At 41.3% G+C, this 15259-nt stretch overlaps 1 protein-coding gene across 1 annotated transcript in view; it reads left to right on the top strand.

Moving 5' to 3' along the window:
• The window catches only part of LOC311247240 (nuclear receptor ROR-alpha A-like), a 114021-nt gene extending 99123 nt beyond the window's left edge, over window positions 1-14898 (top strand). Inside the window, 4 exon segments of the mRNA XM_084337581.1 lie at window positions 3546-3653; window positions 9445-9555; window positions 10167-10279; window positions 10561-14898. Coding sequence (XP_084193707.1) covers window positions 3546-3653; window positions 9445-9555; window positions 10167-10279; window positions 10561-10725 — 497 coding nt within the window. The 3' untranslated portion in view covers window positions 10726-14898.
• Window positions 14899-15259: the final 361 nt, after the last annotated feature.

Below are 15259 nucleotides of genomic sequence, written 5' to 3'. Positions count from 1 at the left end.
GGAGATCACTCAGACAGCCTTTTGTGGCATGAGGCTGACATGATACAACCATATGATATATTTATTTTACACCATACTTGAGGTGAAACTCGTCAGGTGCCTCACATTTGTATCACACTCTTTTTACACCTTTCAAAATAACTCCCTACCATGTTGATGCCTGGTTGAATTATACCGTCACTGACACATCGGTTTCTGAAAATCATTCTGGAGGTGTTTGACTGTGACATTTGTATATACTATGTGGTTTAGATGAGTAGAATAGGTTGAGAGTTACTGGGTGGAGATGTTTTCAGAGTCTCAGATTAAACATGTTAACCATTTCACTACCAAATGGTTAACCTTTTCACTGCGACAATACAGAAGGTTAACCCTTTCACTGCCACACGACAAAGGGTTAACCCTTTCACTACCAAAGGGTTAACCTTCTGTAGTGTGGTAGTGAAAGGGTTCATCTTGTTTTTTCCCACTTATATCAATTACGTGCTCATTGAATTTATTTCGGTTTTCAAAAATCTACTTAAAATGTAGGAATATATAATTGCATATGCAGTGTATACCTGTACATTGGAACATACACTGCATACAAACACACATACATAAAAATGACGATTTGAAGGCTAATGTTAGCTGGGATTGAATGCCTGTCTTCCTCTCTGATTTACACACATACACAATTACACTCACTTGCAATGCAAGCTTGTAATGACACTGGATTACCCTTGAATTAGCAGCAGACACAAATTATGAGGAGAAATCAAACAAATCAAAGGCTTTACAGATACAGTACCTGATTAAAAGCAGTGAGTTGGGGCCATTTTCATCGACCATTAAAGATCCATGGAAATGGAATGGAGAGCTTCCGTGAATTTACGTATATGTGAATGCAACAGACCTCTGGAGGGTGGGGAAGGGGGTTCATTTGATTTACATTTGATTGACATCTTAAAGGAACCACGCATTCACAATGTGTATAAAGCGGGAGGGGAGGAGCGGGGTCCAAAATAAAATTGTATTGGAAAATGTTTGGGGTGTTCGCCCTCAAGTGCAGAGTGACGCAACTCTTGTGTTTGGGTACGGAAGAGAAGGGTACAGGAAGAGAAGGGTACAGGAAGAGAAGGGTACAGGAAGAGAAGGGTACAGGAAGAGAGGGTACAGGAACTTAAAACCAGATTCTTAAACATAAACATAAAGACGGACAACACGCTCATCACAGACAAGCTGGATGTAGCCAATTACTTAAACACTTTCTTCACAAACATAGCCACAACACTGGTAAACAAACTACCCTCCCACTCAGGGCATTATGGGGTAGAACACATAGTAGCATACTACAAGAACCTAGGGGTCCACAAAGACGACTTCAAACTGGAAATGGTAACAACAGATGAGGTACTCAAAAAACTGAGCGCCGTCCAACCGAACAAGGCCACTGGCCATGACAACATCCCCTCCAAATTCCTCAGAGACTCAGCAGCCGCCATCACCCCAGTCATCACACATATAATAAAACTCTCCATAAAACAGGGACACGTCCCCAAGGACTTCAAAATTGCGAGAGTAACACCCCTGCACAAAAAGGGCAGCAAATTAGACCCAGGAAACTACCGCCCTGTTTCTATCCTTACCTCCATCTCGAAAGTCATGGAAACAAATTTATACGAACAGGTAGAAAAGTACCTTGCGGAAAAAAATCGAATCTACGAATTCCAATCTGGCTTCAGAACATCCCACTCCACTTACACATGCCTTCTCTATTTGAACGACCACATCAAACAATAGGTGGACGCGGGCAAATACTGCGGCATGGTCATGCTGGACCTACAAAAGGCCTTCGACACTGTCAATCACTCCATTCTGATTGACAAGCTAAAAGCAATTGGTTTTGATGTTCCACCTGGATGATCCCCCTCCTACCTGGAGGGGAGAGAACAGATGGTGGAGGTAAACGGTACCCTACCCCCCCCCCCCCCCCTCCCAGTGAGCTGTGGTGTTCCACAAGGAAGCATACTAGGGCCGCTACTGTTCCTGATTTATGCAAATGACATGTCGTCAGCTTGTGACTGCAACTTGTTCCTGTTTGCGGACGACTCAGCCCTGCTGGTCGCTGACAAGAACAAGTTACAGGTTGAAAAAACCCTCAGCTCGGAACTAGGCAAAATCTGCATATGGCTCGCTGATAACAAACTATCATTACACATGGGCAAAACAGAGTCCATTCTCTTCGGTTCAAATAACAAACTCAGCAAGACCGACGGCTTCTCAGTTACAGTGGGTGACAATATTGTCACAAGGAAAGATGAAATTACCTACCTGGGTTCCATCCTAGAGGCTAATCTTTCCTGTGACAAAATGGCATCCAATGTAATAAAAAAAAAGTCAACCAACGAACTCGATTCTTGTATCGGATCTCCTCTCTGGTAAACAAGAATACCCTGAAGACTCTGGCAGGAGCACTCATTCAAGGGTACTACGACTATGCTTGCACCTCATGGTACCAAAGCACCTCAAAGGCACTAAAAACAAAATTACAAACATCTCAAAACAAACTGGTCAGACTACTGCTTGACCTGACTCCTAGAACCCACCTCACCCCTGCCCACTTTGACAACCTAGGATGGCTTAGAGTAGACGACAGAGTACAGCAACTTGCAATGGGCCTGGTCTACAAGATACACTACACGACCAAGGTACCCATGTACATGTCAAAATACTTCCCAAAGGTCACAACACCAGAGGGAGCTCCACAAATCATGTTAAACCCAGATTCGGCTCAAACAAGGGACTAAACACGTTTCGCAATTATGCCACATCAATGTGGAACGCCCTACCCAAAGCTGTAAAGGAATGTGAATCACTACCCACTTTCAAAAACACTCTCAAAGAACACCTACGGGAGACTGCAATTCGAAACTGGCCCCTGCAAATGTCCTAACCCAACCCCCTCCAATGTACAGTAAATTACCAAGTATGGCTTTGTCAATATTCCAATGTACAGTGTACAGTGTCCCCCACCCACCCCCTACCCAACCCCCACCCCACCCACCCAACCACCTCCAATGTACAGTCCCCCCCCCCACCCACCCAACCCCACCCCACCTACCCAACCTCCTCCAATGTACAGTTTCTACGTCAAATGTATATACTCTCTTTTCTGGACTATTTTTGTATCACAAACAGTACTGTATTTGCAAATCTGGTATGTCATACATGTATAGATGTAGCAGTACTGTCTATCTGTATGTCGTGTGTGTCATATATGTTATGATTAATTGAAAGTGGGGGACCCTGATGTAAACAAGACGAAAGTCTTTCTCTGGTCTGCATCCCCTTAACAATTGTGTGTATTGAGCTGTACTGTACTGTACCCATTCTGCAATCTGTTAATAAAGTTTTCAATCAATCAATCAATCAATCAATCAAGGACTATGTGCAGACAAAAGGGGGTAAAACGGAGGGATCTTTAAATGTCATTTCAGGCACTGATACTGTTCAGCTTCTCGATCCTTCAGGTAGTGACTTAACTCCGCGTTTCCTTTCATCAGGCTCTCTGGAGGTGGTGTTTGTCAGAATGTGCCGTGCGTTTGACACGCAGAACAACACCGTCTACTTTGACGGGAAATATGCTGGGCCGGATGTCTTCAAAGCATTAGGTGAGGAGTGTGTGTGTGCTTGTGTGTTTGTGTGTCTGTGTGTGCGTGCACTACAGCAAGTGATACTAATCACATTGTACCTATTAATCACCCGTCACCTCAGATACAGACAGCTGCAGTGCAATATCTATCCATCCTGCACACACACACACACACACACACACACACACACACACACACACACACACACACACACACACACACACACACACACACACACACACACACACACACACACACACACACACACACACACACACACACACACACACACACACACACACACACACACACACACACACACACACACACACACACACACACACACACACACGCACGCACTAATCTGCAGTAATTTAAGCCAGTTGAGTGTCATTGACAAAGGTGTTGAGAACATCAGTGACCTTAGTGTTGAAGGGGAACAGACCTTTTTACTACAACATGTTGGTAAAAACGAACACTGTACTCAGGGCTGCGCATTCATCAAGAACACACCTGGAAAGCCCGTTGGAGAGAGCGTCCTCAAAGTCCTCTCGCCAGGCAGCTCAGCGAGGAATGGAATGGAGCGTGAAATTACAGCTAAATTAAAACTTAAAATACATATTATTCTATAATAGGCAGAGCTTCCATTTTCGGGAAGATAATAAGCTTCTAACCCAGGGCAGGTATATCTTACATTTCTGAGTTTGTTAATTTTGCATTGATTTTGCGAGCTTACCACCAAAGGGAAGTTGTTCCTTGGTCGCTTTAGACTCTGCTCTCTCTGGTTAGAGATACACTAGACTCTGTTCTCTGGTTAGAGATACACTAGACTCTGTTCTCTCTGGTTAGAGATACACTAGACTCTGCTCTCTCTGGTTAGAGATACACTAGACTCTGCTCTCTCTGGTTAGAGATACACTAGACTCTGCTCTCTCTGGTTAGAGATACACTAGACTCTGCTCTCTCTGGTTAGAGATACACTAGACTCTGGTCTCTCTCTGATTAGAGATACACTAGACTCTGCTCTCTCTGGTTAGAGATACACTAGACTCTGCTCTCTCTGGTTAGAGATACACTAGACTCTGCTCTCTCTGGTTAGAGATACACTAGACTCTGCTCTCTCTGGTTAGAGATACACTAGACTCTGCTCTCTGGTTAGAGATACACTAGACTCTGCTCTCTCTGGTTAGAGATACACTAGACTCTGCTCTCTGGTTAGAGATACACTAGACTCTGCTCTCTCTGGTTAGAGATACACTAGACTCTGCTCTCTGGTTAGAGATACACTAGACTCTGCTCTCTCTGGTTAGAGATACACTAGACTCTGCTCTCTGGTTAGAGATACACTAGACTCTGCTCTCTCTGGTTAGAGATACACTAGACTCTGCTCTCTCTGGTTAGAGATACACTAGACTGCTCTCTCTGGTTAGAGATACACTAGACTGGTCTCTCTGGTTAGAGATACACTAGACTGGTCTCTCTGGTTAGAGATACACTAGACTGCTCTCTCTGGTTAGAGATACACTAGACTGGTCTCTCTGGTTAGAGATACACTAGACTGGTCTCTCTGGTTAGAGATACACTAGACTGGTCTCTCTGGTTAGAGATACACTAGACTGGTCTCTCTGGTTAGAGATACACTAGACTGTTCTCTCTGGTTAGAGATACACTAGACTGTTCTCTCTGGTTAGAGATACACTAGACTGTTCTCTCTGGTTAGAGATACACTAGACTGGTCTCTCTTTTTTTTATACTTTATTGTGTCAAAGAAAGTCATTTTACATTTAGGTATAGTATGTGTACCCACATACACATACATAACTGCACATATCCATACGTACATACACACACAAATGTACATACGCATATTTTAAATCTTGACACTTTTTTTTTTTTTTTACCCATCACCCATACAAGTAAAAAGGCTTGAATTTTCATTGTAGGTGTAGCTGTAGGCCTAAGGGGTGTTCCCCAACAATTGAGCAGTAGATCAAGACATCACTGTTACTTAAAATCTTCCTCAAAGACTGATCTGTCTGTCATCTAGTACCCCTCCATAGTTTAAAGAGACCCCATCTTTTTCCCAGCATATTTTCATTCTTATTGATTTTGTAGGTTACCTTTTCCATACTATATATGTCCTCTACAGTTTCTAACCATTTGTTTACTTTCGGGGGTTCAAGTTTTTTCTGCAGCTCTCAAAATAAAAATAAATGTATACTTCTTCTTTTTGTAGGTTTTTGGGGCGTGTTCCTAAGAGTATATCATGTTTTTCTATACCCACTTCCTCAAACATCTGTTCCATTATGTCTAAAATATCTGACCAGTAGATTTGTATTTTTTTTACATGTGAAGAAAATATGTGTATGGTCAGCATTCTTCTCCCCACACTCCCTCCAGCAGCCGGGATCATTTTGTGCGAATTTGGACATACTCGATGGTGTTCTAAAATACCTCATATTTATTTTCCAAGCATACTCCTGCCAAAAGGGTGATTTTATGTAATGGAAGATATCTTTAAAGCTTTGATTCCACTCCTTATCTCGTATGTTTTTTTTCAGTTCCTTCTCCCATTTATTTTTAATATAGCTTAAATCTTCAATTTTGTTTTCTTGAAGCATTCTGTAGATTTGTCCAGTTGTGTTTTTGAGGTTATGGCTTTGTTGGGTCTTTATCATGTATTTCAGAAGGGGTGGAGCTCTTCAAGAGTTTTAATTTGGATTTTTTCTCTTAAGTAGCTTCTTACTTGCAGGTATCGGTGAAAGTGATTACTAGGACAGGCATATTTATTAGCTACATTTTCAAAAGAATCCACTCCTTCATTGTACATTTGATAGAAACGTATGAGGCCCTTAGCTTCCCATGTCTTAAAAAAACCATCAATACTGTTTGAAGAAAAATCTGGGTCCCATGCTATTTGTCTTAAGCAGATAATTTCTTGTTCCTTAATTTTATTTATTTTACATATTTCCATCCAGATTTTAAATGTGTTATATATAGAGTAATTGTGTATTTTGATCTGTGCTTTTTTATATCTAGAGAAGATCAATGTGCTGAGTGATTCCACTAGATTCAACTCAATTGACTTCCATTTGGGTCTCATCTCGTTTTTCATCCATATTAGAATCGGTTTTACCTGTGCTGCGTAATAATAATTAATAAAATTTGGTAATGCTAGTCCCCCTCCTTCTTTTTTTTGTTGCATGATTTTGAGTTTGACTCTAGGCTCTTTTCATCCCATATACATTTTCTCAGCAGCCCCTCCCAAACATTGAAACATTTAGGTGTTATGTATAATGGAATGTTTTAGAATAAAAATAGAAAACGTGGCAAGATGTTCATTTTAATAATATAAATGTTTTCAAATAAAGTGAGAGGTACAATTTTCCACCTATTCAGATCTTCCTTTATTTACTGAGTTCTCCAAACTTCCATAATTACACTGATGTAGATGGTCTAGGACAGGTATAGTTATTCCCAGATATCTCACTTTGTTCCGGTCCCATTTAAAGTTAAACTGTTTTTTGAAGTCTTTCTCCAAGTGGTCACCTACTTCCATAGCTTCAGTTTTATTTAAATTAAGCTTATATCCAGACAGAACCCCATAGTTTGTAGTAGTATAGTAGTATAGACCAATATTGCTCTTAAATGTAGATCAAAAATGATGAACAGTCTGTCGGGTCTTTTCCTTCTTTAGGTATAACAGTAATGATTGCAGAATTCCATGTGTCCGGCCAGTTTCCTGTTTGTAGGATCTCATTAAAAACTCTACATAAAATGGGAGTAACTAGGTATCTAAACTCCCTGTAGAATTCGTAAGTAAATCCATCACTTCCAGGACTTTTTCCCGGTTTACCCTTCTGGATTTCTGTCTCTACTATTGGTTGTACTAATTCATTATTTTGTTTAACGGACACTGTGGGAAGGTTTAAAATGTCTAGGTATTGTTTAATTTTCTGTGGGTCCACACCTATTACTTCTGGAGTATAGAGGTTTTGATAATAATCCTTAAAACATAATGCTATTTTCGATTTCCCGATAGTCTCTGGTTAGAGACTGCTCTCTCTTGTTAGAGATACACTAGACTCTGTTCTCTTTGGTTAGAGACTACACTAGACTGCTCTCTCTCTCTGGTTAGAGATACACTAGACTGCTCTCTCTCTCTGGTTAGAGACTACACTAGACTGCTCTCTCTGGTTAGAGACTACACTAGACTGCTCTCTCTGGTTAGAGATACACTAGACTGGTCTCTCTGGTTAGGGATACACTAGACTGCTCTCTCTGGTTAGAGACTACACTAGACTGGTCTCTCTGGTTACAGACTAGACTGCTCTCTCTGGTTAGAGACTAGACTGCTCTCTGGTTAGAGATACACTAGATCAGGGGTGGCCAACCCGGGCCTTGCGAGCTGCATGCGGCTCTTTGCACGTCAATGTGCGGCTCTTCCATCCATAAAAAAAAAATATATATATAATTCACTAAGGGCGTAGAATAAACATAATTTTTTTTTTTTTTTTGCATGTTCTTGGTATCTGAATCTAGGGACATAATTATATGGATCAGTGTCAGAAATAGTGTGTCTGTTACTAGGCTTGAGTAAATTGTAATGAACCAAAGGAGAATATCAATTCTATTTAAAAAAATATATATTATCTTTGACTGTGAATAACACCATGCTAAAATTGACCAGACCTGAAAAATCTAAGCAAATTAATAAAGGGAAGATGATTAAACAGAAGGTTTTGTAGATACAGTACTGAATTCTGCCATCTTTTTTATAATGTAAATTTCTCCACCATTTTTCATCGTATTGCAACACCGTTTTTTGCAAGACGTTCACAGAAAGGTAGAGAAACTAACTGCGTTCTGTTTCATGGCAATAACATTCAGGTTTGTGGGAGATAATCCCAAAAAATAAGAGAAATAAAAAAGTCAATCCAGAAGTCAGATGATTGACAGGGGCTGGTGTGAGCTGGGTAGGGTAGTTTTTCAAAATTCTAAAGCCCTGAGTCTCTTCCTTCAAAATACTACACTCACTTTTGGCTGTGCCACTTCCTCCTGTCAATATGCGCCGGTTTCCGACTCAATGCCCTGAGATTTCTATAATCTTATATATCACTAATAACAGTTAAAATAATTGGTAAACAAACATAATGCTGAAAATATACACTTTTACTGTATATCTCGGGCTTAAGAGGGACATATAAACACATTTACTATCAAATAGCATTGTGAGGCTGAACAACAGGACCAATTGACTATACATGTGCTTAAAAATGTTTAAATAAACATTCTTTTTTTAAATGGCTAAAAGTGATTTTGTAATTTTGCAACCGTGGGTACTTTTAACCCTGTGAGGCCCAAATAAAAAAGACATTCGCAACTTCAGAGGCCAGAGGGTGAGACCTATAAACACATGAAGGGTGCCGTGACTGAAAAAAAAGGTTGAGAAACGCTGGTACAGTATATGGTGTGGCTCTTTGTGGTACCACAGTAATTTTTGTGGCTCTTAGTCTCTGACTGGTTGGCCACCCCTGCACTAGATTCTGTTTTCTCTGGTTAGCGACTAGATGTCTCTCTGGTTAGAGACTGGCTAGCTGGTTTCACTGGTTAGCTGTTTTGCTTCATGTAGATAATATCATTATCACCATCACTGTCAATAATCTCTATGTTTTCTATTTACTCATGGCTGTGTGTGTGTGTGTGTGTGTGTGTGTGTGTGTGTGTGTGTGTGTGTGTGTGTGTGTGTGTGTGTGCGTGTGCGTGTGTGTGCGTGTGTGTGTGTGTGTGTCTCTCTCTCTCTCTCCAGGCTGCGAGGATCTGATCAGCTCTGTGTTTGAGTTCGGTAAGAGCATGTGTGCGCTGCACCTCTCGGAGGACGAGATCGCCCTGTTCTCAGCGTTCGTGCTCATGTCAGCAGGTAAGACACAGTTCTCACCACACAGTTATACCTGCACTGGGATCCTAACCTTACAGTGTGTAGTCATGGAGTAATGCATGTTTACAGCCACGCACAAACACTGGGTGACCTCCAGAGTGCACATACTATTTGACCAACTTTCTTCTTTTTCTCCTCCTTTTTTTCTTCTTCTTCTTCTTCTTCTTCTTCTTCTTCTTCTTCTTCTTCTTCTTCTTCTTCTTCTTCTTCTTCTTCTTCTTCTTCTTCTTCTTCTTCTTCTTCTTCTTCTTCTTCTTCTTCTTCTTCTTCTTCTTCTTATCCTTCTTCTTCATCTTCTCCTTCTTCTTCATCTTCTTCATCTTCTTCATCATCTTCTTCATCATCATCTTCTCCTTCTTCTCATTCTCCTAATTCTCCTTTTCTTCTTCTTCTTCTTCTTCTCATTCTCCTAATTCTCCTTCTTCTTATTCTCTTCTTCTTCTTCTTCTTCTTCTTCTTCTTCTTCTTCTTCTTCTTCTTCTTCTTCTTCTTCTTCTTCTTCTTCTTCTTCTTCTTCTTCTTCTTCTTCTTCTTCTTCTTCTTCTTCTTCTTCTCCTCCTCCTCCTCCTTCTTGTGTCTGTGTGTGTGTTCAGACCGGTCCTGGCTTCAGGAGAAGGTCAAGGTGGAGAAACTTCAACAGAAGATCCAGCTGGCGCTTCAACACACCCTGCAGAAGAACCACCGAGAGGACAGCATACTGACCAAGGTACACACACACATACACACACACATACACACAAATATCCACACACACACACACACACACACACACACACACACACACACACACACACACACACACACACACACACACACACACACACACACACACACACACACACACACACACACACACACACACACAGACACACACACACACAGACACACACACACACACTGATATGTCTAACTTAGTAACTTGTATCACAATAAAATGCCACCTATTCCATCTCCTCTAATCAACTCTCCATTGTGATTCCTATGCAGTTGATATGCAAGGTGTCCACGCTGCGGGCTCTGTGCAGCCAACACACGGAGAAGCTGACGGCTTTCAAAGCCACGTACCCGGACATTGTGCGCGCCCACTTTCCCCCCTTATACAAGGAGCTGTTTGGCTCGGACTTCGAGCAGGCCCTGCCGGTGGACGGCTAGCGGCAGGGAGCGCCGGTGTACGGTATGAGAGCTCGTCCTCACCGTGCCTCACCGTACGTCCCGCGGCCACGGTCTGTGGTGTTGAAGAGACGTGGAGCTGAAGGAAAGACTGGCGTGTCGTCGGCGATCTGGCCCCTGCACTCACACGGACAGCCGCCACGCTGTGTGGCCCCCTTCTTCACCTCTCTTCTGTTTGTTTCTTTTTCTTTCTTCACCTCCACCTCCTCATCTTCATCATCTACCTTCGGCCTCTCGGTTGGATTTGATTCTGTTCCGCAGTGAGGTCACAGAGAGCCGGCGTACAGAACGCAGCGTTTTTTTTACAAAACACATGCTGCCCAGGAGACGGCCCCCCATGCATGTTATTCAGTCGGCGACTGATGTTTTATTTGGCTTTCGTGATGTTTGAATTTCATGTTGTAAAAAAGAAAAAGGCTCCATTGGAGCTAAACATCCCAAAAAGAAATATAATCCCCCCTCCGCCCCCAATTTTTTTCTGTCATTGAAGTTTGATTTAGTCACACCAATGGCTTTCAAAAGCCATGTTCTGTTTCAATGTTTTACTGGTCCCAACGGACAAAAAAAAAGAAGAACTATTGACAAGTGCTAGAACTACGATGATCATTTGATCCAGAAACCACAGCGCTTATGAAACGGAGCTCCAAATATGCATAATGTGTTGGTCGCGTCCAGATCAAGGAACACATGTTCAACTGACAGAAAGAAGGGGGCGGGTTTCACAACATACAAACGGACAATCGTCGACCTTTGATCCCATCGGTAATATTCCACCCCATCAGAACCATCCACTTTTAAACGTCATCTCTTGTTAAGCATTCGCACACAGACTCTGAACCGTAGCTCCATGATTTCTTACCACAGGGTATATGATTATAGGTACAGGCTATTGTTGCTAAATGAATCAATGTGATAATGTTTTTAGAATCTATTTTTAAGAATCTGTATTATAGCTGTGGCTTTTCCTATTCGCTCAGTGAATCAGGCACTTTTAACCTAAGCTGTTTGTCATTTTTCCTGGTCAAAGTAGCCAATGTATTTTTGCTTGTTCACTTTTACAGACGTATTGGCAACGAACATGCCCTGCTATGAAATCTGCCATCCAAATTCAGTAGCAATATTGCAAATCCTGATTAAGTCGTTGCGTCCACACTGAATCCTCAATTGATATTATTGTGTGAAATCATTTTCATTCACCACGTCACCACCATTAGAACCATAGCAACGCCGTCATAAAACTGCACAAAAAAAAGAATGATCTATTGAATGCAGGTCTACATTTTTGATACATGTGTATTCTGTACTCCATGAAGGTGGACACTGGGACACTTGAGTCTAGACATAGAGCAGACAGACTCTGGAGTCTGAAGAGGGGCACGTCATAAAGACAAGCAATTTGATCTGATCCAGCAGTTAATCAGTGGCACCATCTAGTGGCTGAAACGTGAAGTGCAGCAGGGTGTATAATACCAGCCCACTTTGAAAAGCTGGTTCATACATGAACATTATACCATTTCCAGTGTTTGCATGCAATAAGACTAAGCAATGACGTCACTATGTGCAGTTGCTCCTAATTGATTTTGTCGGATATGACTCAACCCAGATCTTTTTGCAAAGGATGTTGGGTGTGTGTGTATGCGTGTGTGTGTATGCGTGCGTCTGTGTTAGTGACAGCCCCTCTCTCACTGATTCTCACGTAACAAAGGTAGATTCAAACAAGCAACATAGGACAGTGACAATAAACCTTGTCTGGTGGGGGAAAAACCTCATGAGAGAAACATGGGTAGATGTCTTTATTTAAATAATCTGGGCTCGCAAACATTTTCACTGGGTTTGCCGTATTCATTTTCCATGTGCCATATGCATTTACGTGTGTGTGTGTGTGTGTGTGTGTGTGTGTGTGTGTGTGTGTGTGCGTGTGTGCGTGCGTGCGTGTGTGTGTGTGTGTGGGTGGGTGTGTGTGTGTGTGTGTGTGTGTGTGTGTGTGTGTGTGGGTGGGTGGGGTGTTAATGTGTGTAATGTGTGTGTATACTGTCTACACCCATCAGCTTGGGCACATTCCTGGGTGTATAGCATTCTTTCTTAGATTAGATTAAAAAGTACAAGTACAGTACAACGAAAAGAAGTACGCGTCCGTGTGTTACCTTTATTCCTCTGCAGTGCACGACAAGCAGGACGTTTGCATGTCCGTAGTCTCATCCCCTCCTCGGGGAACAAATGACATTGTGGAAACGTCTTCACTTCACTTCACCTCCTTTGAATCCAGTCATGTAGATGTATATCACTGTCTCGGGCGTAGGATCACGACATTATCACGTAACAATCAAAGAGGCCACATTTCATGTTCTTGGATATGAGGGAGCAGGCCTACAGCATTTAAAAGATCACTAACATGCATTTGCCCCATGAAGCGAATTGAACGTTCTCAAATTTGCATGATCCATTAGAGAGTGAAAAGCAAAACGTCAGTCATGAGCAAGCAAAAAAATAAAAGAGAATAATAATACAAGTAAAAGAAAAAGTCCAATGAAAAAGGAGGCCATAGTTCATTTGCACTACAATACAACTTGTTTAAACAACATTACATTTCAGATGTAAAAGAAAAAAGAAAACTCAGGGAGATTTATGAGGTGTCGTTTTATTACTTGACCAAAGGTTGCAGCCTAGCAATATAGTACAGAGCCAGCTATTCTAACCAGGATTACGGTGAGCTGACTTCATGACGGTTCCAGTTTTTCATTTCTCTCTCTCTTTCTCTCTTTCTCCTTCTTTCTCTTTTCTTTCCTTTTTTTCTTTTTGCATTTATTTGCATTGAGATTTGTTTGCATTGATGGACACCTGTCCCCTTGTAGTTGATTTGTTTGCATTGATGGACACCTGTCCCCTCGTAGTTGATTTGTTTGCATTGATGGACACCTGTCCCCTCATAGTTGATTTGTTTGCATTGATGGACACCTGTCCCCTCATAGTTGATTTGTTTGCATTGATGGACACCTGTCCCCTCGTAGTTGATTTGTTTGCATTGATGGACACCTGTCCCCTCATAGTTGATTTGTTTGCATTGATGGACATCTGTCCCTCGTAGTTTTATTAATGGACAGAGGTGCTCGCTGTGGAACTCAATGGATAGAGCATTTCACTGACACTGGGTGGGTTGCTGGTTCAATTTCCACTGAGGCCACCCACCCATAGGAAAGATATAAGCTCTCTTTATTAAAAAAAAAGAAAGAATTGGCCATCAAATAATAATTATAATGGTTGGTTTACTAAATTGTTTTCGATAGAGTTTGTAATGAATGGGAAAAGACAGGAAATCTGTGGCACATAATGCAGTGGACTTTGATACACACATTGGATTGATTACATTACGCACAAATTGCGAAGCAATTTTAAAGACCTGCTAATTAAAGTGTCTATTCAGTCATTCAGCCATGTCTTGTGACTATTCATCAAGTTACCAATAGACCGAGGGGGCAGCCTTACATTGATGTCAATCTGAACTGCGCAGTGGGTGCCAAATACAAATACAGTGACTGTTCTACTAGCTGAGGCTGCATGGTGTGTTTTCTGTTTCACACATCTACTCTTAAGCTATGTCAAGATACCAGTTGTGCAACGCAGTCTTAGTAGCGATAACAGCTATAGATTTGGTGTCAGATTAATGATAAGACGGGCATCTCAACCTTCAAAGAGTTTTTATTAGCATTCATATTATCATTCTTTATTAGCCCATCTTACTGAAATCAATATATGTAGAGAGCAATAGCTTTGATGTATCATGTAAAGCATGCATGGTAGGCAGGGACTACAGATGGAAACTAGCTAATTAGCAAACATCTGGCACATTTACATTGATGTGGAAACTGAAGATGTTCATTAATGTGCACTGTCCCTGGGTAAACATTTTTTATAAACAAACTTAAACTTAAACTTGTTTGTGCTTAGCAGGAAGCATAAAAGTCTGCCACTTTATATTATATTAGCCATTGTTTTATCTTTCTCTGATGTGTGTATGTGTTTCTTTTTGGTTGTGTGTGTGTGTGTGTGTGTGTGTGTGTGTGTGTGTGTGTGTGTGTGTGTGTGTGTGTGTGTGTGTGTGTGTGTGAGAGAGAGAGAGAGAGAGAGAGAGAGAGAGAGAGAGAGAGAGAGAGAGGGGGGGGAATACATCTGCACATATTTTGCATACAAAAGTAAGATTCTGACATCCCAGACAAGGTTTTAGTTAACGCGGACGTCTCTTGAGTGTCATATATTTCTCCCTTATTTTCTTCTCCTCTTATTAATATGCTCACTCCATTTCACCACACATTCATCACATTGTCTCTCGAGTTCCAAAGCACAGTTGTGAAACTGCATTTCTCACAAATAAATGAAAGTAACTTTAGCCATAACCGAATGTCAAGCAATAATGTAAATGTTGTATTTTGTCTGTTGTGTATAGTTTGAAATATGGAATGTCAATGCAAATTCTAATTTATCACATTTATTTCTCTTTTCTTTTTGAATTTTGTGTAAT

Source organism: Notolepis coatsorum, assembly GCF_963971535.1.
Source record: "Notolepis coatsorum genome assembly, chromosome: 20".
NCBI classification, from domain to species: Eukaryota; Metazoa; Chordata; class Actinopteri; order Aulopiformes; family Paralepididae; genus Notolepis; species Notolepis coatsorum.
This window is presented reverse-complemented; position numbering and strand designations above follow the sequence as displayed.